General features: G+C 41.4%; 1 protein-coding gene across 2 annotated transcripts in view; it reads left to right on the top strand.

The window, feature by feature from the left end:
- The window catches only part of FBXW8 (F-box and WD repeat domain containing 8), a 66,495-nt gene that overhangs the window by 27,761 nt on the left and 15,751 nt on the right, over nucleotides 1–22,983 (top strand). For both annotated transcript variants that reach the window (XM_067550147.1, XM_067550146.1), the window contains exons 5-7: nucleotides 2,229–2,386; nucleotides 11,815–12,011; nucleotides 14,721–14,930. In XM_067550147.1, the coding sequence (XP_067406248.1) occupies nucleotides 2,229–2,386; nucleotides 11,815–12,011; nucleotides 14,721–14,930 (565 nt within the window). The remainder of the gene's footprint in view (nucleotides 1–2,228; nucleotides 2,387–11,814; nucleotides 12,012–14,720; nucleotides 14,931–22,983) is intronic.

Below are 22,983 nucleotides of genomic sequence, written 5' to 3'. Positions count from 1 at the left end.
TTAGCCAGGATAGGCAGGGATTGTTGTTTGCCAGAAGCTGGGAACGGCCAATGGGATGGATCACTTGATAATTGCCTGTTCTGTTCATTCCCTCTGAAGCACCTGGCATTGGCCACTGTCAGAAGGATACTGGGCTAGATGGAACATTGGTCTGACCCAGTATGGCCGTTCTTATGTTCTTGGGGCATGGGAACAGGGTAGAGTCATTTTGACAGCCTCCACCTCCATTCATGGAGCTGCTGCCCCCATATCTTCCAGGTGAATCTGCAAGAGACATTCCTCTCACACACACTCTGCCTTGGTTGCTTGGCTCCAACTTTTGTGGCAGAAATGATGGCAGTGGTTCAGGGAGAGAGGTGCCAGTTTTTCTCTGGTGGTGTGAGGAAGTTGCTTGAGGCATGGTCTCAGTGGAGACCATCTAGGAGAGGAAGAGAAATCATTGCTTTCTGTTGATTTTTATCCAGTGACTTTTGAGTTGTGTGGAACTGGAACAATTTTCAGAAAAAAGAAAAGCCATCACTTTGTCAATGATATGGCCCCAAATGGTCTATCTGCTTAAGTTAAAACTTTATTATCTGGGCAGGGACTCTTAATATTACTTACAAATAAATAATAATAGAAAAATAATTTTTACAATAGCGCATAGAGGCCTCAACAGAGATGGGTGCCCCATTCTGTTTGGTGCTGTACAAACACATAGTAAATCACATTTTCTGTCCCAAAGAGTTCATAATCTATATAGACAGGGTGGGAGAAGGGAAACTGTATTAACCCCATTTTGCAGCTGGGGAACTGAAAGACTAAATGAGTTGCTCAAGGTCACAGAATGAGTCTGTCTGTGGCAGAATTGGGAATTTCCCAGATTTCATGCATCTTAATTCAGTGCCTTACCCACAAAACCATCCTTTCTCTCATTTATCAGTAGTATTTTTATTACTTATATAGCAGGACAAGTGTGTTATGCACTTTACAAACAAGGAGAAGCCAAGTCCTCTGCCTGAAAAGCTTTCAAACGAATGAAGAATTTTATTCTAAAACAAACTCCTCTGCAAAAAAATTAGGATGGATGTCAAAATTGATGAGAAGGGCTGTCTTTAATTTGTAAAACACTATCTGCATCTAAATACTATAGAAACAGAGATAACAGAAACTCTTTTTACAGATTTTACTGTTGCAGCTCTACTGCAATTCTTTATTAAACACTGAAGTGCACCATTCCTGTATTTTTTCCATTCCAGATTGATACTGCTCTTTGACTAGAAGTAAAGGGAGGTGGTGTGTGGGATAATCATCTTACATTCTTTCTGCAGACTGTTTCACCTTCACTCTGCATACAGCATCCATTACTTCCCCCACAATTGTATGGTTAATGCCTTTGAACACACACTATAAAGTTAGGTTCTGCACAACTCACAGCTTTGTATCTTTAATTCATCTATTAGGTATGACCTGTGCAATCTGAGAGGCGTGTTTGGTTTCTTTGTATTTTTAAGTGGAATAAAACAAGAGAGCTTTCCGTGAGAAGGTAGTACTGCCTAGATTCTAAAGGCAGGACTTAATTGTATGAACAAATCAGTTAGCCTTCAGGGACTTTACTCAGTCAATTTTGATGCATGGATGAAGCATTGGAAAGCTTGTGCCTACAAAAAGCATTAGTTCTCAGTGTCTTCTGTATGTAAAAATATTGCTGTTGATTAAAAACTTCTGTACATGGCTCTTCCGAAGAAGGGAGGACTTAAGGACAAAAGAGTGTTGATTCATAAGTTACAATACAGGTTTTGTCATCTGTGGTGTAATATATAATGATCACTGGTTGATTTATTTTTTCCCCTGTACTCATCTCCACTTCTACCCCTTCTAAAAAGCTAATGCATGTTGTTGCCATTGTTCTGTAACTATAATGGGGATCATTTTAATAGGTTTATCTCTAGACTGTTTGAAAGTCTTATTGGACCTGATTCTGCACTGAACAGTGGTATAAAAGAGGAATAACTCCATTGAAATCAGTGGAATTATGCCAGTATAAAACCAGTGTAAGTTAGAGGAGAATCAGACTCGGTATCTAAGGTGTCTTATTGATATTGCCATACAGGGACTTAAACAGAATAAGTCCCATTCCTGTGGTGTTTGGTTTTAAGGCTCTTTTTATTTCCTTTCTCCTCCTCCCATCTCTCTCTTCCCAAATCTTTTCAAATATTTTTGGAATGAATAACATCCTTCTCTTCCAGATATACATCAGGAGATGTGAGATTGTGGGACACCCGCACCTGGGACTACACGGCCCCCATCCTGGAACCAACACATGGCTCTGCCGATCCTGGATCTCAGCCACATGTCTCCTTTGTGAGGATAAACAGCTCTCTGGCTGTAGCGGCTTATGAGGATGGTAAGTAACCACAACTCTCCTCCCTAATTTTTTTTTTTTTTAACAAAAGCTTTACAAAAATGAAGCAGCTGTGCTCAGCTTTTTGTGTGTCTATAATCCTCTGTATACACACACGATCGCGCACATGCTTGCTTTTATGTGAAAAAGTTGGCCCTAAATGCATTAGGAGGCATTGGAACATAGCACCCATTAAAACTGATGTGTAATTCCTACTGGAACTGCCATGCAGGGTTTGAGTGCTAGGCCATGATCCAACCAAGCCGTCTTAAGCAAATAAATTGTTTGCTATAAAATATTCTTTCTGCAGCCTTGTTTTTATTGGTGCACCCTGAGGCATGCTTATGGGAATATGGCTAAACTTTCAGTGCCTGGTGAATCAAAATTCTGCATCTTCACTCTTGATTCCCTGGATAGAATATATACAGGATATATGTAAAGAACACTTCCTTTACTGATTCCTTAATTTTCACTGATGTTGGGTTATAATATGCAGCTAAGAAGGAAAGTTTCTTTTTGTAAGCAACATCAGTTGCTTATTTTATTATGTACTGTTGTTACCTGTAAAATAAAAAAATTGCATAATAATGTGTTTCATTGGAATATAGTATAATTCTAATCATCCATACAGTTTAGGATTTATCAGATGTGTGTGAGTGATGTGGAGTTGAGGCAAGGAGTACCTAGACCAGAGAGACATGGTGGCAGTAATGAAAAAAGGAAGGTTTGGATAAGGTGGAGTCAAGTAATTGGGATTCTGCTGTAGGAGTATTCCAAGCAAAGCTGACCACCTTTGTACCACTCATTCTCCATGTAACTTGTTACGTGATTTGACATCAGAAAGACCTATTCCTCTCATCTGGTCAGAACTGAAGCCTGTCAAAGTTACAGAGCTAGGGTATTAATGCTGATTTTGGTGCACTGTAATGTCACCAGCTGACAGATGGGAACTAAAATGAAGTATGACAGCCAAACCAAATCTATAATCCATATATTTATTTTAAATATTTTTTAAAATCAAACAAAACCTCTGACTGAAACAAATTATTTTGATTGTAATATTCGTTGCAGTGTGAATTCTATCATCATTGCTTGTCAGAAACTGTTAATGGAATATTTCATCCCAGCAGTCATTCTGTTGTGATTAACATCTATAAACTGAGCTTGGTCATTGAAGATACTGGATATTATAGCACAAGATGGGTTGATCTCTGGCTTTATATCAAGTTTTTGCAAGCAATGAAGAGAGTAGAGTTTTCTGCTTTTATATTAGTTTGTGTTTTAGTCTTCCTTTGACTACAGGTTTAAATATCTGTTTTTATCATGGTTCTTGTGTTGTACTGTATGTTATAATGTGAGAATAAGTAACTGTCATGAGTAAAGCTGTATGTCTTAACTCTGCTGAGCATATTATTTAAAGGCCTTTGTGACAGGTCAATGATTATTCTGATTTGAGAGTCTGAGTTAGAATAGCTTAGTTTCCATATGCACTGGCATATTTTATTGCTTTGCAGTTGTTTACTAACATGAATTGCAAAGCATATATTTACAGCTTAGTGGAGAGAAATTATTTTTTTCAATCTAAGTGACAAAAACTTCCTAAGTTGGTGTGTGTGTGTGTTTTGTTTGTTGTACTTTCCCTGCTCTCTCTTCCGTTTGTTTTGTAAGTTTGACTAATATAGAGAAACCATCTGCTAGTGTTGGAGATGGTGTTGTCAGGCAAAGAATCCATGGCTAGCAGACTCATTGAGATAACATCAGTTTCTCCCAGTTCAACAGAGCTCAAGCCGTGATGTCCTTGACATCTGATCACATGGAAGAACTAGCAGGCAAATCCTGCTCATTCAGCACCTGCTGATAGCACTATGTATTACAGTTCAGCAGTTGCTAACAGTTCCTAAGGCATAAGAAATGTAGCAAAAAAAAAAAAGGTTCATCTTGTAGGGATGGCTGTCAGTGATTTTTGCCCGCATGCTATGATAAACTCTGGCTCTATAGCTGCACAGAAGAAAAGTTGAGTTGCAAGTCCTGGTGAATGCCCACCTGGGGGTATTCCATGGGTGTGAACCACAGAGGACCCAGATGCAAGGAGAGGTAGATCGAAAAACTGTACTGGGAGAAAATGAAAGTTCCATCCTCCCTGCCCTGTGCCCAGTAGGCACACTGTCTGTACACCTGGGGCCATGAGATTTGGCAACTTGATCCACAGTTGTGGTTTTTGAATTCCAACCCACTGGCCTCGTATTTCTTCTGCCTTGTTTCCTATTGTCAGCACTGGCAGTCCTCCAGTTTGATTTTACCACTAATTGTGTTGCACGTTACCGTACTGAAATGAATCAAATCAAAATGCTTTTCCTGGAGCATTAGATAAAGCAGGCGAGGGTTCTGGGTAATGAGCAGATGCTGCTAATGCAGGGACAGTAGAGGCCTTGCCAGGACTCCATCTGCTCCATGCTTGCCTGACTTTGGCTGAAAGCCATAGCTTTTGGGGAACTGTCGTTTACTTTAACTGTCCCTCTCCCCCAGATTCTCATAGTTTGACTTGGAAACTTTCTAGGGTGTAAAATGAGAACAACCTTTTTGGTGCCACCTTTAAGACTTAAGCTGTCATTTGTATCTGTGGGTATAGAAGGGAAATAATATTGCCCCCATTTATGTTAATATTTTGAAACCTAATCAGCAGCAGCTAATAGTACTTGTCATAGGTTGGTATAGAACAAACAAAAGTGACTTCTGCAGTGATCAGAATGCACTTTCTTATATGCATGCACTATCATTAGGAATTGAGGCAGTACAGCTTTTGAACTGAAAACCTTATATTTCAGTAGGCAATATGGTGAGTGAGAGGCTCTTAGAACCATTCCCTCATTCATTTAGTGACCTGTATTTACAATATCAGAAATGGAGTGTTCTGGTGAACAGTTGTGTGTAGTACACTTCTGAGTTCCAAAACATGCCACAAAATAGTTACACACCAAATACTGTAGCTTGCCCATGCTTTAAAGAAGAAAGGTGTGAGGTTAAAGGTTGATGTGAATCCACTGTACCTCTTCATTGGTAAAAGGTATGTAAATTCAACTTTGATCTTACACTTTAAAAAATACACACAGTTTGGTGATTTTGAAATTAACTGAAATTTCAAATTTTCACTACTGAACATCTGAAACTAGTTGGCCAAATTCACTTCTATTTTTCAGTTGCCAAGTAAAGGGGTAAATATAATTATAACCATTTTACAAATGGAAAAAGGAGATAAGGAATAGTTCATTAACTCCCAACGAGTCACAGAGTGGGGAACAGAATCCAAGTTTTCTTATGTCTAGTTCTCTACCCTGTTCACTGAGCCAGGATGAGAATCTCCACTTTCCAGTTATATTCAATGTTAATTTCTAGCCCCAATAGTCTGGATGGCATTTGATCTTGCTGTGTGTCACTGATCCTTCAGACTACAAGTGTTTTTTGGCAAAAGTCTAGGATTCACAATAGCAAGTTTGAGATTTCAGGCCAGTTCTATTTTAAAAATCCATGTTTTGTTATTGATTTATTTCCCTATGATTTCAGGCAATATCATACTTGTAGATAGCATAGTTAGTATTCCAGATAATAACATGAGTTTTCGGTTTGTATTTTTTCCTGTTTTCCCCTATTAAAAACAAAATGCAATATTTAAAAATCAATTTTACATTCAATGAACTTGGATCAGGATAGGAAAGGTGGAGTTGGGCTTCCAAACAGAATTGATTAAAATAAACAGGAACTACATTTATAACCTCCTCCCCTCCAACTGTAAATCAAGCTGGCTCTGGCAGTCCCACATGGCTGGTTCTTTGAAGCTGAAGTGAGAGAATAAGATCCCGACTATCACAAGGTCCAGGCTTCCTGTTCTAAAATGTAATCATTTGGATGATTTTCTTGCTTTGATCTTTGCAGATGATATGCATTTGGACTGGCCTACATCTCTGTCTATAAGGTTAATAGCAACCACTAGCAGTATTACCTTAATGAAGAAGAGCTGATGAAATGACCTCCCAGCATGATTCAAATCACAGTCTGTTTCCACTTAAACTGATGTGTTAACTGTTAGCTGGTAGCAGTAGCAGGCAGTTATCCCCTATGTTGATTAGCTACTAAAGGGGGGGATGCGACACATGCTGGTACAGGCTTAGTCTACACTACAAAGTTTTGCTGGCATAACTATATCACCTAGGACTGTGAGGAAAAAAGTCATACCCCCTACCCAACATAGCTATGTCAGCAAAGCCCCTCTGAAGATAAAACTATGCCAACAGCAGAGTGCTTTTGTAAGCTTAGCTAATGTAGTTTGGTGAGGTGGTATAGCTATGCCTGCAACACTTCTGTTGGTTTATGCTGCATCTCCACTAGGGGGCTCTGCTGTCAGAGACAAGCCCACACTGACAGGCAGCTGCAGTGTTAACTTTTACAAATGTAGATTAGCATTTTGCCTGTCTGCTTATGCAGGCCTACAGTGTCATGAAATTAGAGTACTGACATGAAAAGAGCTAAGGTTAGCATGGTGGCAAAGCATCCTACTTGGCACCAGAGACAAATATATGTGAACCTAAATATAAAACTAGTTGCCCAGGAAGCTTCTATTGCTAATGGGGAATATCTCACTCAAACCCTTACTCAGGGAACAAGCTATGTAGTTGTCCGATTCTAAATAAGCGTATAATGGTCCCAACCTGTATCAGGGCTGCATTGTGTGAGGCACTGTACAAATACAGAGTAAAAGACAGTCTGCCCCAAACAGCTTAGCTAGTCTAAGACATGATGCAACAAGTGGATGTTAATACTAAGTGATCATCAGGAAATGCAAGCACAGTGATTGTCATGTCACAAATCAACAGCTACATTGTCCTGCTCTGAACTGACTGCTTGCACTTAGACAATCCAACTGAACATCTGTCTTCTTAAGACAAACTGGAAAGTAAGCAGTGGTTTCTCAGTCAGTCTGAGAATACGCCGCACTGTCGCCACTCCACTAGAGCAGCATTAAGGTTGTGGTGTGACTCTGTGGCTTGTTTTGGAAGTGCCGTTCTTACTTAGAATTTCATGGGTTTCTAACATTTGATGGATTCTTACTTTTGAAATGGTAACATTCTTGGAAGTTAATATGCATACAAACATGCTTGGTGCTTGCAATCTTAACTTCACCTTAACAAAGCTTTTTTGTTTGGGAATGAAATATTGGGCACTGCGGGAGGCAGGAAGTCAGGCTGCGTAAATCAATGATCTCATCCACCCTGGCAAATACTGCGCTTCAGTGTTTTGGTTTGTTTTTTTTTTTAAATATTTCTTTAAAATGTGTGTTCTCAACAGAGATCATTTCAACTATAAAGATGGCTTTTCCCCATTTTGCCCCATCAAATATGATGTGAGTGAATAAAGCAAAGGCTGACTTGCCCATTAATTAATAAATTCTCTGGTGCTGCAGAATGGCACTCCCATTTCTTTGCGTCATAGCAACCTTGCTTCAGAGCTGATATAATCCTTACCTGTTGGTGTCTCCAAAGGAGGTGTTTTCTAACTGTTCTCTGTAATCAAGCAAGCCCTGCACATGTTTCTAGACATCACACATACAGTTGCATGCACATGATATTGAATTCACTCATAATGAAAGAAAATACTAGTCATTTCTCGCTCCCTATGTTGTTTTGCATTCATCCTACAAACTCTTACCTCTGTCTTCTATTCCTGGCTTCAGAGTTTAAAACAAACCTGGAACCCCCCATCTTCACAAAACCTTCATTCTCTGATCTTACCAGTGATGTCTGCTGGAACTGTTGTTCTGCCCGTTTTATTTTTCTGACTTGGATTGTAAGAGTTTTTGGGCAGGGACTTTGTCTTTTAAATATTGGGTAAAGTACTGTGTACATTGATGATTAAATGAGATACAATTATACAAAGTATAAAAACAATGTATCTCATAACCAGAGCCCCTTTCCTGTTTTTAATGGATACAATGTGCCATAAACATTTTAATGAAATGATTTTTGCTTCTCCAACTCAGACTAAAACAAAGACTGAATCCTAGAGTTCTCCATTTTATTCATGAGATAGAACAGGCTTCTGTGTGGTGGGCATACTACACACTATCTTGCAGAAACCCCAAAGTTTAAAGCAAAACATTTCTTTTGTGAAGAGAGAAGCAATTCAGTCTCTACTATGTTTTTGTTTTGTACTCTTCTGTGAGCAGTATGTCAGTATTATTGTTCATTGAGTGCCAGAAAAATATGAACACAGGGCTCTGTCCAGAAAACCTTACAAACGAAACAGATTAGATCTAATTAAAGGCCCACTTCTGATACTCAGGAATACATACCTCTTCCTTCCTTGAAGACTCAACTAAGCACAGTATTGATGTACTCAGTAGCTGATCTAAAGTATGTGCCTCAGATCAGACTTCAGCCCTTTTGTGCCAGTTTGGAGATGTGGATTTGCTGTCCATTACAAAGTGAGGTAACTAAAAACCACAGAAGCCTTAAGCCTCCAAGATGCACAAACTGCAGTACCCAAAGCAAACCATAGTCCAGACCATCCATTTAAAACTGTTAACTTGTTTTAAGCAGGGGTGTGTGTGTGTGGCATGTGCTAATGTTCTATTTTGCAAAACCAGTTCAGCAGTTATTTACCTTTCAAGCAATTAACATAATTACCATTAGGCTAAGAAGTAATATTGGAAAGTTCTGCTCTGAGCCCTTACGACTCCACCGGGACAGTTTTAGTTGGGACTTATCTTTTTAATGGAAGCCTAACTGCAGTTTTGGCTTTGTGCACACAAACAGAGGCGGCTAACTGTTTAGGCAAATAGCAGATTAATTTAAATATGCATCCCTAATAAAACAAAAATGGTCTCCATTATGGGCTTCATTCCCCTGACGAGGAATATAAATATTCTGTGGGAGTGCCATTAGACAGAAGCCGTAAGGATTATCTGCATTATTTTATAGTGGTAGCACTTTCTAGATACCAAATAATCTTTACAAAAGTGAACATAAATCAATTTAAACTCGTTTCGATACCATTTCCACTATGTGCAGTTTCATTACCACACTCTTACTTTGCCTCCTTTGGGACGCGGGAGAGGCATTTGCAAACTGGCATGGGTGCCCGTCCACAGCTGCTTGTCAGAGCTTTTATGTCTCCTTTTGAAGTAGTAGCCACCATTAATCATTTCATCATTAATGGCCCTGCTCAAGTAGAGGGAAGGGCTTCTCCGGCTCTAATCCTGTCTGTCAGGCTGAAGAATTGCTGCTCAGTTTCAATACAAGGGTAGCTTGGGCGTGAGCTCCAGCTCACTGTGTGTGTTCAGCCCTGCTGATATGTAATACACTAATAACTCCAGTTTCCTCTTGTAAATTGAAATTAAAGTGCTTGCCTTTATGTACTCTCCTTTTTAAGTGGAATTCTTTTGATTTATGCAGCAAGCCAGTGCAATTGCCAACCTGTTATCCACTGATCTGTACCACTGAAAGGAGCAATATTCTTTTTCCTTAGCCTGGGATACTTTAGCTTTCAAAAAATGATAGTTTTCTCTGCATTTCCCCCATTCTCTGAAACATCAAGATTTGGAATTGCAGTGTTGGTTGCAAGCTATCTGTAACTGCCCTGCTAAGACAAGGCCTTCTATTCCACTTTTAGAAGGGCACTGAAATCTCCCATCCTGTCCCCTTGTGCACAATCCAAAACTATGCTGTAAGCGTTTCTAGTTCTGTGGGAGGCCACAGCGGCTTCCTACAGGGGAATAGCTCGCGTTTGGCGAGGGGTCAGTTTAGGCAATTTGCCCATATGGGGGGGGGGGGGGCGAGCACTCAGTCTGTCACTCAAGCCCCCAGTCGGAGCGAGTGAGCAAGGAGTCCCATGCTCCAACCCCTATGCAGGGTGAGCGGAGGTGGGTCGCTCAGGCCCTCAGGCAGGGCGAGCGAACCAGGAGTCAGGTGCTCTAACCCCTAGGCAGGGTGAGCAGAGGCAGATCGCTCAGGGCCTCAGGCAGGGTGAGCGAACCAGGAGTCAGTTGCTCCAACCCCTAGGCAGGGTGAGCGGAGAAGGCAACGGCTTCAGGCGGGGTCAGGAGAGCAATTCTCCTGGGGTGGCTAGGGAAAAGGGGAAAGGGAGGGGGACGCAGGCCCACCTGTCTCCACTGCATCCCAGCCCAGGGCCCTAACAGTGGCAGAAGTGGCTGCCACTGTGCCGGCGGGGCTCCCGCCGCAACACACCGGCTATAAGGCGGCTTCAGCCACAGGCCGTGGCTGTCCCTGGGCTACTTCCTCTCCACTGACCCTAGTACCTGCCTCCTCCGTGCCACGAAGGTGGTCCTCCAGGAGTAGTGCCGTCAGTCCTTCCTCGTCGACCGGGGGTAAGGCGGGGAGCTCCTCTTCAGGGGGCAGCTCCTCTAGGTCGTTGGATGTGGGGAGCGGCTCGGCCTCGGGCAGCTCCTCCAAGTCCAGCCCCGCTGTAGGGAGGGGCTCGGCGGTCGGCAGTTCCTCCAAATCTAGCCCAGCCTCTGGGGGTGCCCGCCACTCGGGCCGCTCTGGGGTCTCGGCCCAGTCTGGCGGTTCCAGAGTACGGCCCCGGGCTCGGGGTAACTCAGCCCAGTCGTCCTGGCCAGGTTGCCTAGTCCAGCTTCTCGAGGGCCCTATCCAATCCCCGGGCCCAGGTGGGGCCGGGGTTCTTCGTCGGCGGTTAGGCTCTGGCCTAGGCCTCTGCTGGCGGGGCAGCACGTCCGCCTCTGGCAGCAGTCTGGGGCCTACTGAGCTCAGGGGCCAGGCTTTTGTACTTCCCCTTCCTGTTGGGGCTCCGCCCTGCGGCAGCCAATTGGCCTGGCCGGGTTGTCCTATCCCGGCCCGGGCCCTTTGTTGCCGGGCAGACTCCAGGGCAGGGTGTGAGTTGAGCCAATCAGAGCGCGGGCGTCCTTCCTCAGGCTCTGGCTCCGTGGGAGGCCACAGCGGCTTCCTACATATGCAAAGACACTTTGAGTGAGAGAATGTGAGACGGGATCATTTGAAGCATTTCTGGCTTCTCCTTCATAATTCCTTGCGATTAAATAAGAGTAAGTGTACAGTAGATGAGTCTTATATTCCCAACTCCTTTTTGGAACTCCTGTGTTCTAGCGAATGATCTGTTTTGTCCCGGGTGCAGTGAGAGGAGCAGTGTCAAGGCAGATACCAGTGCTCTCTGAAAAGCAGAAAGTAAAACTTGCTCAGGAAAAACAGTTATTACCCAACACTAAGGCCCACTTTGCACCACTGTTCAATGTGCCAGAGCTTTAGTGGCCATAGGGAGTGAGTCCGGAAGCTGCTCCAGAACCTGCCTCTCCTGTGTATCAACCCATTTCACTAATACAGACGCTGCCATTCTCAAACTATGAAATAGGGTAGCACAGAATAATTTGTTTTGCCTTTTATGTGCAGGGACTGTTAATGTTTGGAGTCTGATGATAGGGCGCGAACCTATCCATCATTACCAGCACAATCAAAGGATACAGGCTTTGGCCCTTGGCTTGGAGGGTGCAGCCATAGCAACTGCATCTGGCTTCCAGGTCAAGGTGGAAAGCCCTGATGACAGGGGATACTGGCAAACTACTGCACAGTTTGAAATCCAGAAATTGGTGAGTATTTTCCCGCTGGGCAGTTTGGTTCCAGGTGTTCTAGATCTCTTAATTCTTCCTGGCCAAGAGGGATCTTACAATGACCTTAAAAGAATGTTTCTTGAACTGCATGAGAGCATTAGCAGCTAGTTGGTATTGCAGTGCGTTAATGCATGAGCCTTTCATCCCTGAAGAGAGGAGAAATCCTGGCCTAAACCACAAGTGAAAATGAAGCTGAGCCCATATGGTGTGGGAGGTTTTGTTGTTTTTTAATTATTTTTTGTCAACATTAAACTAAGTTGGCTCATTTGTAGATCAAGGTTTTCTCACATAGAATTTCAGATCAACACTAGCTGATTAGTTCTGAGGCAGGATATCACAAGCTAGCTAATGCTGTCAGTTGTGAAGCTGTAACTGGTTGCACAGCTTCTTTAGATTACACCTTCTGTCAATGGAGTTCTGAGGCTATTTTATCTTTTTAAAAAATCCAAAGTTTATTATGGGCCAAGTCTGTTAAATGGTGTGAGGGAGGAAATGAGCATATTAAAGTATAAATCTTGTGATTTCTGACCAATACAAGAAAACTGACTGCACAGCTAATGGCTGTAGTGTTCTGATTAAAGAAACCCTGATACTACTTCCCCATCTCCTAAATGGAAACATCATTAGAATACTTAAAAACAGAATAAAAAAGTCAACAATTTTGACACATTTTCTAGTAAAATGTTAAAACAACGAAGAAATAACTCCATTGGAACTGGATCACCCTGTCGTAGTTGTGAATTGCTGCATCGTGTTTATTTCTGTGGATATACAGAAAGACATCCATCTTCAATATTTTTTCCCCTTGCTCTGTATGTATTACCAATTTTTGATATTTGAAGGAACACTGAAGATACGGTCATTTGTCTCCAAGGTTGAAATAGAAACAAAGGGATCCAATTATCTATTTCAGGGTATCTTAATCCTTCCCATTACTCCTAATTATACCTGAGACTTGTGGTGAGCTAGTAGGAAAGGGGAGAAGCAGCCTTTCTCCCATTTTAGCAGTATGGGACCATGATCCCCCATACCTGAGTGTGACTCCCAGGTTGAGAACTCCTCATCAGTTTCCTCATCAGTTTCACCAGCACATTACTTTAACCTAGCAACATTTATATGGTCTTAGTGGTTCTTAGCAGGGAACTGAAAGTCAGGAGTCCTGGATTCTATTCCTGTCTCTTCCATTGACTTACTATGACTTGATATAACTTTTTGGTGCTTCAGTTTCCCCATCTGTAAAATGACTCTATTATTTGTGATGACAGTTCTCGAGGTACCCAGGACTGAGAGTCACCTCCTTACCCCCTTGCCTCCAGCAGGAAAGAGACTCACTTGTGCTTCACTGGGTAACTCCTTGACACCACTAGTTTGTTAACCACCCACACAATCTCCTCTGGGCTATGCCAGCCCTTTCTTTGCCTTACAGGTTAATGGTAGGTGCACCCCAGTTCCCGAGGCCCTTTGAATCATTCACCTGTAGTATTCAGCTCCTTGACCAATGAACACTCCTAGAAATACCAGGTCAGCTGTCCCCAGAGAAACAGTGTACTTACCAGCCTTTTTGATTCAACTCAGGATCAGCGCCTATATAACATCACGGTACTGAGATTGTTTTCATTATAAATCTGTTGTAAGTTTATTATCAAAGGTTAAGATTTAAGAGATAGTGAGTAAGGATAATGGAAACAGAAAGGTTACGTATTAAACAAAATAACACTGATCTCAGAGACTAAACTTAACTTTAACAGGCTAACCATCTGTCTAAAAAGCTTCTCTCACCCTAAATGCCTTTTTCAGCATTTCAACTGAGCTTGTTTAAGAGCCTGTTTTCATGAATGTAAAAGCACCATCTGTTTAATTCCTCAGGTGCATGGAAAAAGGGTGTCTTTTTGCCTTCCCCTTACATTCTTCCAAATTCCTTGTCTGTCCCCAGAAACTAGGCAAACGACTGTGGTTCAGTCTTTAGTTTTGTGTCCCTGATGATTTCCCATCCCCTTGCTGATTTCGCATGTAAGTGGGGCTCCAATTGTATTGGTTTACAGTGGTTAACTTACATTTTGACAGATAAGTGTTTTAAAACCTGTTTTTCCTCTTTGGTCGATGACAGACTTTAAACATACTTTCATTGTATAAATACAAAACTCCTTCAGTGTCATTCATACATACATCTCTCAATGATTATGAGGATAAGTATGACGTAAGCTTTTATTAGAGGCCTCACATGACCTCATTTAATGATAAATACCATGAAAGTAGTGTGCTAGGTATAGTGAGTTTTTCAGACCTAGGAGTTGCTTTTACACAGCAGCCAATTGGCACCAGTGGACCTCTGTGTCATATGTGTACCTATTTCCTTGGCCTTTTGTGAGACTTAATGTTCTTCTTTAATAAATGTGCCCATCATGAGAGTCTTAGATAAAAGGTGCTATATGTAGTAGTAGTCTATTGTAGGAATCAAACTTCCAAAATTCAAATAGACAAAAAAGTCAAACACTATTTAAAAACAAAACAAAAACAACTTGTTTCCAAGGGGGTGGTTTTAGAGAGTAGCCACTAGAGAGCTAGTGTGTGAACTCGTTTATTAAAGAATCCTATTCGGTACATGGCCAGGCTGTGTATTTCTGATGACAATGTAAAGGAATTTTCAACGGAAGTGTAAAAAACTAAGAAATATCTGTGCTGTTGTAGGTCAATTTTCTCCACCTGGTTCCAGATGTTGTTGGGAGTCCAGTGACTGTAGCAGCTGCCGAAGATATTGTCTACCTCCTGAAAGCAGAAGAGCCGGGCAAAGTTCTCCATTCTGTATATGGCCAACCTGTCACATGTCTCGATGTATCTGCCAGCGAGGCAGCCTTTGGAGTAAAAGGTTTTGGCTGGCTGTTGAATGAGACCAACAAGGTATTTAAATAGCAAGCCTTTAGATTCATATAACAGTAAACTTCTGTGTGGCTCCCCGGGGTACTCAGGGTTGGTGAGGCACCTTGCTGCTTCCTCACCTTAGTGTGAAGCAGTCTTGTCGATGCCTGCTGTGGTTCAGCTCGCTGAAATCAACAGCCTCTGGTCCCACAAACACTGAGTTGCAGGTTCCCACAGACCTCATCGTACAGGCTACTGCTAGGTACATAGCAACCTCCAAGTCCTCAGAGTGCTCCCTGCAGTATCCAGTCCATCAGTGGACACTCAGTAATTATCAGGGAAGCTGCCCCCAGCAAGACAGTGTACACACAGCTTGAATGGCAGAATTTGGGTCAGATCCTTTGTAACAGCACAGCGCTGCAATCGACTTATAGTGAAAACAAATATTTTATTAACAAAGATTAAGATTTAAGAGGTACTGAGAGAGAATAATGAGTGGAAACAGAACCGATATTGTCCCACTTGTTGGAGTGGCTCACAACTGTGAGTGCCTATCTCAGGGCAGACGACACTCCAACCTGGTGGTATGTTCTATAATTAGATTTCACCAAGCCAGTGACAAACCTGAACTCCAAGATCACTATACTAGCCTTACCATGGAGTCACAGACAGTCCTCTTAGACTCTCCAGTCTATCTTGCCATCCAGACAAACTGGACTTTGTGATGAAAGGTCACTTAAACCAAAAACCACACCACATCAGGTTGCTCCCAGTTCCAAGAGACCAGTCACTTACCCCAGATCAACTGATACTCTAGATCTTACATCAAAGATGATCCTGGTAGCCAATTCTATAGTAAAGTAACTAAAGGTTTATTAGCTAAGAAAAGGAAGTGAGAGTTATTGAGAGGTTAAAGCAGGTAAAATATATACATAGGTAAGTCACAATTTGTAATTCCAAATGGTGGCAGTGATGTAATAAACTATCAGTTTCCTAAAAGTCTTTTCAGGGTACCCAGATTATCTCTGGGGGTCTCTGCTTTACATCTGGTATACATATAAAACAAAACATACCTTTCCTATTTTATAAAGTAGATTTTTTTCTAAGGATTTAGTCTTTGAGAGCTGCTGATTTTCAGTCAATACCAGGATCCAACTTTTCAGGACTATCCCCATACCTTACAAAGGGTTTCCTCAGGAAATGGATACCAATATGGGTTTTTGCTTCTCCTTATATTTCCCTAAACTCATAGTTTTGACTCCAGAGTCAGGATGGCCTCCTGTTGTTTGTTCTGCCATGTGCTGCCTCCAAGTTGTCATCACATCCTTGTGTTGACTTGAAATGCAGACGTGGTTCCCATTGTGTTTGGCTTACAATGCTTTATCTACGTGTGAACCGTGGCAGATATGTGAACATATATCCCTTTATCTGGCAAAACTAGTTCTTCACCTTTTCTGGGAAAATAACAGCTTGATATAAACTGTAAGGATATATTTTCAGTATAGAGAAATAATTTTTTAAATATAATCAATACATACATTTCACAGTGATATTAATGACCAGCATGATCCTGACTTTCATTCAAGATCTCACATAACACTCTTTATAGATAAATACTATGACAGCAGTGTGTTAGGTGAACTGAGTTTGTCAGGCTTGGTACGAGTTGCTGTTACAGAACATTGAACCCTTTGCCAGTTGGTACTGAGTGGTTCTTAGGGTCAGAATTTCAAATTGGGAAACTCAGGTCCCTTTCTACAGCTAACAAAGGCCAAAGGAATTCTTAATCTTTATTTTTATTTTTTGCTTTGTGTGGATGGAGTGGGAGGTCAGTTTCTTAACACAATGCTCCGAGACTTACGTGCACTTTACTTTCAGTATTTGTTTCAGTGAGCATGAAATGGGGAAATGCCAGCACTTTGGTAACTTAGGCAAAGGGCTCATGCTAGCTAGTGGATGCACTACTCCCCAGCTGCAAGAGGGAGATCTGTATCTTCTGCTGCTGCAGCCCTCTAGGTGGAATTGTTTTCTTTTAAAAAATAAATCTACCTGAGGCATCCTAAGTAATGAGTCAAACTCTGTTTTTGCTATCCTTGGAGAATGCTATTATTTTTCACTTCCATATTTGAGCTAAGTCACTTCCAAGCCTGTAAGAATGGTGAGATGTTGCCTTAGGGCAGGGGTGGGCAAACTTTTTGGCCTGAGGGCCACACCTGCATATAGAAATTGTATGGTGGGCCATACAGGGGACGTGGGGGGGGGGGGGGGAGCAGCCACCATGCAGTGCTGCTTGGGGCTGGGAGCAGCTCCAGTCAGGGTGCCACTGGGTCCACATGGTGGGAGAATAGTTTGGGGGGGTGGGGTGGGGGCAAGAGGTGAGGCCAGGAGCAGCTGCCGCGCCACAACCACCAGTTGAGTTGGAGGGCCTGATTAAAAGCTCAGATGGGCTGTATCTGGCCTGAGGGCTATAGTTTGCCCTCCCCTGCTTTAGGGGATGGCTAAATAGACATATGTCTGAAGCCTCTATGATTCATTCTGCTACCTTCATAAGCATCTTTTGGCAATGGCAGAGTTGATAAGCTGCAGATTTCATTTTTGCAGCTGTACTGAATCTATGCTTAAAAAGCTGATGGCTCAGGCAAGCTCTACAGCTTTTAAAACTGTTGAGTTATAACAGGTGTCCCAGTGCTCCAGAGAGCAAATGGGCTCAAGTCCACAATAAAACCAAGAGCTCCACAAAGATTTAATTTTTCAGTGAGATTGACATACGTCATTAGCTACCTCATAAAATATTGATTTTTTTTCTTGATCTAGTGTCTAGATTGGTTCACGGGACGTATGCACCACAGAAACTTTGTGTTGCAGTGTGGGCATAATATGTCAAATATTTTATTTTAGAATTTAAACTTTCACTGGAAAGAAATCTTCTAGTTTTTCTAGTGGAAATTTTTTTCCAAATGTGAATCAGAACAGGATTGTCTTCCAGAGTCTGCAGACAGACTGAAACAATAGCTCTGAATAATGTAGTGTGAATTGCTTCATTCATCTCAGTGGAGTATTAATCCTGAAACTGCATGAAGACCAATTAAATGTTTTGAATTATTTTACTGCTGATGTCTTTATTGGAAACATCCAGCTATTGTGTATGTGGTTGTGGTTGAACTGTGGTTGAATATCACAGAAGTTAGAGATGAAAAAAGACCCATTAGGTATTAATTCCATCTCACTGGCAGTGTACGGATTATTCCTTACACAACATAGTTTCTAGTACTTTTCCCAGTACTATTTTAAATGACTCAGGCAATGGGGTTTCTGTCACTTCCCCTGGGAGGTTGTTCCACAGTTAATAGAAATCCTTCCTGGTTCTTTTTCCTATCTAAATTTGCCACTGGTTAATTTCAACCCATTACTCCTAATTATACCTGAGACTTGTAGTGAGCTAGCAGGAAAGGGAAAAGGGTAACAGCAACCATTGGGGGAAGGAAGCAGAGGAAGGTGAGCTGGACATGGAGCAAAGGGGGAGTTGCTGGGTTGAGAACTGTGGCAAGTGGTGCACAAGTGCAGTTGTACCACTTTTCCCCATTTGACAACCAAATAGAATGGGGCAGCTTTCTTTCTGTGTAGTTTGAATCTGCATCTAATCTCCTGTTAAAATTCCCTTTCACACATTAAACACTGAAAGAGCCATAAATACCTCCAGAGGGGAGAGGTGCTATGAGGCCATACTGTCTTTGTTAATTCCTTTCCCACCCTAATCCAATATTTTTCCCCACAGAGGTGGGAGGTTAGAAGATAGAATTGCCTCATTCAAGACCATTACATTGGCTATTGCCTTTCTGCCTCATAAAGGAATAGAGAAATCCACTTAGACTCCTTAGCATCATTCCGTGGAGTCGGACATATTTCCTAATTTAGTTCTGAAGTATTTGGCATTTGATGGCAGATCATATTAAGCAGGGCATCAACGCGCATCCTAATCAGGGAGATGTGACTGAAGTAGTCCAGACGGCTGGGCTGTGTTTGACAAGGACGCTTGCTTGGCATTGCTACACCAGCTGACATCACGCCGGAAATTAATTACTAATGTCTATTATGATAATTATTCCCCACACACCGACGTGAAGGGACTTTGCATTGGTTGATTACTTTAGTCACAAGTTGACGGTCTGTCTCTAGAAGAGCTTTAGATCTCAGAAACATATTGATAGTGAATTCCAGTGCTGTTTGCTAATGGCTACATTATTCCAGTATAAAAGCTGCATCCCATTTTGTTTCATGTGCAGTATACTATAGATTATTGGTTGTTGGCCATTTTTGTGGGAGTATTTTTGGCCATTAGATGCTCAATGTTATTTTTTTCTTTAATATTGAACCTTTTGGCACTATCAGGGCAAGGCAGAATGTACTGCTTTCCAGAAATACTGTCTGCTTGAAATATCTAGGCACTCCCAGAATGCTCCACAGTCCATGGAATTCAGAGGTGTGAGTAATGGTTTTAAGCATGATGGGCCAAATTCATCCCTGGTGTAACTCTATTAATGCCAGTAGACTTAAACCAGGGGTGGCTTTGTTTCCGTGCCTGTGAGGCGGAGGGGCTTTCTTTAAAAAGATGAGCTTAACTAAAATTCACTTCCTTTCTTATTTGATTAGCTTTCAGCATCTCTTCTGGTGATATAGTTTCACTAGGTCTTTGGTTACCAGGTCTTCTAGGGTGAGCAAGTCTTGAAGGTCTGAGGTTTTTCTAAAACCCCTTAGGCCTTTTTTATTCATCGTAAAAAAGCAAAGACGCACAAGACTGTTGTTTTTTCTTTACGTCAGATTGAAAAATAGCTTACTAATAAAATGGCCAGTTTTTAATCCCCAGTTTCTGCTCCTTTTCAGTGATGGCTCTGGTGCTGGCATCCTGAGGCCTTCTGGCCAGCTTTATAAAGCTACTGTTTTAGCTTTTGCTATCCATTTATGTTTGCCATTGGCTACCTAAATTCTCCATGCAGTTTCAGTTGCATAAAGTCCCTTTCTTCACTGTCTGTCCATGTTGATACATTGTTAGACAGCTGCTGTGTTTCACTCTGGAAGTGGTTGCATTTCAGTCATGGATGAAAGGGAAAAATCCTGCACGTGGATTCATCTAAGCACAGGGGTCTGTCCAATTGGGTCCAGTTCCAGGAGCTGGCCTTTACCTTGTAAAGTGTCAGGGTAACTTTAGGGATGAAAAGCACTATAAAATATTATTGTTATTTAGTATTGATTCCTATGTATAATTGTCTCTCCTTCCTTTTCAAGGTTCTGCCTTCTCACCCTTGTAATTGTCTTTCTAATTCAAACTTTTAGAAACATCTTAGTACTGCTAAGATGAATGACTTAAGTCAGAAAAACCTAAATTTATATGCACACACACAATATAGTAATTAATCAGTATCTTGCCCAAGAATAATTGAATCTGCCTCCATGATTTTTCATTGAAAACTTGTAAATGGTTTACTAAATTGAAAGAGCCATTCATTTTTACAACTTTTTATAAAAATTATGCAAAATATATTTACTTATGTTTCCTAATGAAAATGACAAGCTGCTTTTTATATGCCTGCATTGAGACTTGGCACGATGCTTAGACAAGTATCTCAGGTTTTGAAAATGTTGCCCTTAGGATGCATCATGAATATTTAAGGAGATTATCTGCAAAGCCAGGCAAATAATTCGTTCCATTTTGGGGACCAACTTGCCTTCATATTACCCATCCTAATTTTATCGGTGGGAGGGAGGATAAAATAGTCAGTTTTTTTCTATAGGGTAGATGGTTTAGTGGGTAAATACAATGTCCTTTCACCTGTGGATATTTGAACTTGTATATCAGTCTTCAGCCCTAAGTTAAATGAGTTTTGTTGACCTCATTCCAGTCCCTAGCAGACATCTGTCCACATCACAGAACCATCAAGATTGGCACAGTCCTGGGTGGTTGGCAGTCCATGCCCAGGAAGGGTCCAGTACTGCAACAGCAGGGGTTGCAGGTGCATTGGCAGAGTTGTGTTGCTGAAGCTCTTACACTGCCTGCCTGCGTGACGTCTGGCTCTACTTAATGCTACCAGCTTTGAGTGTCTCACTTTGATGCTATTCAAATAAAAACTTAAAAGGGAAAATAAATCTACATTTGCTTATAGCTTCATAGGTATTTATGTGGCAGTCTATAGATATTTGGAGGATTCTGTAAAGAGAATTGTGCAAGACACCTGACGCTTGCACTGCTGGGCACACCACAGACTCTTTAGATGAATCATAATAATGCTTTCATGTATTCTCTGAGCTGGCCCTTTGAGCACTGCTTAGGGCTGGTTAGCACAGCTAAGTGCACCTGAGATAAAAGTTTTTGTTTGCCAGCATAAAATCGCCTTTGGAATGGCAGGAAAGTCAATTTTCCACATGCTCACAGACATGGTTGTGTTACCAGTCCTGCACAATGACTTATATCTGGCAAAGACTTGCAAAATAGTCTTTCTGGCTGATTGTCAAAAATTACATCATATTGAAGTAAACTGCTTTTAAATCAAACATCCATTATTCATGTATATTAACTGCTTTTTTATTTTTTTTAACTCACTGTTTTGTGTATGATTTACTCTTTTTATCGCTGGCTTTCTTTCCAATTTTTCTTTCTCTCTCATCTGCTCTTCTTAAATCTTAGCTCATCTTTAAATTTATGGAGCCAGTACACTTATCTCTGTGTACGAGTATCAATATGCTGACCTTGCATTTGTTAATAGTCAAATTTCCTATGTTGCTATAATGTGTTGTATTTACAGGAGCCAATATTACAGTTTGGTACGTTTACACCAGGAAACTGCCCCCCTAAGGCTTGTAAACTTTTTATATTTTTTCCCACATGCTCTTTAGAAATAACATTCAGAACTTGCAGTGGTGTCCACCAGGGGCTCAGCTTAACTAGACGATGAGCTTTGAATCAAATATGTGAGAAAGCTACGTCCACTGTTGTAGATGACATGTAGGTGGAATGCCTATTGACCCATGGATTAAAAAAAAAATCCTCATAAGTTCTACTCTTTTATTAAGGGAACCAATGACTGACTAGCAATTGCATGAACCTCCTCATTGCTGAGAGAATACTGGTGTAAGCAAGCAATGTGTGCAGTCTTATTCAGTGGATAGGCCACAGAACTAGGAATAAAACGATGTACATTCTGTTCCCAGCCCTGGCACTGACTCCTTTTTTGTGACTTTAGGCACGTCACGTTATTTTTCTCTGTTCCTGAGTTTCCCACTCTGTAAAATAGGGTAATGTTATGTGTCTTGTGTAAAGCACTTTGTGGTCTTAGGACAGTTCTGTAAGTGCGAAGTATCATTATTCTTAGATATGTCCATTCAAATGAATGGAAAGCTAAGATGTTCCAGGAACATGTGTACCCAGTATGTTATTTAGAAATGAAGGTGCTAATATTTTCAGTACATTGTTGACCATTGTTATACCTTTTCCTTATTGTTGTTATTAATTATTATTTATTTACAGTCACATACTGCTTCTTATTCAAAAGAGCCAGATAGGTATAAAGATAATTTCACCCAATGCTGAAAGAAGCCACCTCTTGGGGTGGAATGAACAGCATTTACTAGCAACAAAACACGACAACTTAGGGTAAGAAGGAAAAACATAACTCCCTACAGCGCAAATCCAGCTATTTCAAAATGCAATTGCCTGAGTTGGCCTTTAGCCAGGATACTGGGGTGAACACCTCTGCTCTTGTGAAAAGTACTGCAGGCTCTTTGATAACAAGTGCTTGGGGACTCTGTATTATGTTCCATCCAAAAATGGCATCTCCAGCAACAAAGTATCCCTAGCCCCCATGCTGGGATATTGGATGTGCATGGAAGAGTTCCATCAACACCACTGTCTTCAGCCACCTGAGTTGTGTGGATTTTTTTTTTTAAGTGTTTCGTCCAAAGCGTTTATGCCATGCTGGACCTTATAAACTATAAGATCTAACAAAGCTCACAGCCGATGTTGGTCTGGCTACAGAAGCTGCAATTTTCTGTCTGTTAATTTGGTATTCTCTCTATTAGGTTCTTGGACTGCTTTTATTAAACA

Source organism: Emydura macquarii, unplaced genomic scaffold (genome assembly GCF_026122565.2).
Source record: "Emydura macquarii macquarii isolate MOO-44397 ecotype Brisbane River unplaced genomic scaffold, CSIRO-AGI_Emac_v2 contig_1254, whole genome shotgun sequence".
Taxonomy (NCBI): domain Eukaryota; kingdom Metazoa; phylum Chordata; order Testudines; family Chelidae; genus Emydura; species Emydura macquarii.
Note: the sequence above shows the minus strand (reverse complement) of the source record. Positions and strands in the feature narration are given on the sequence as shown.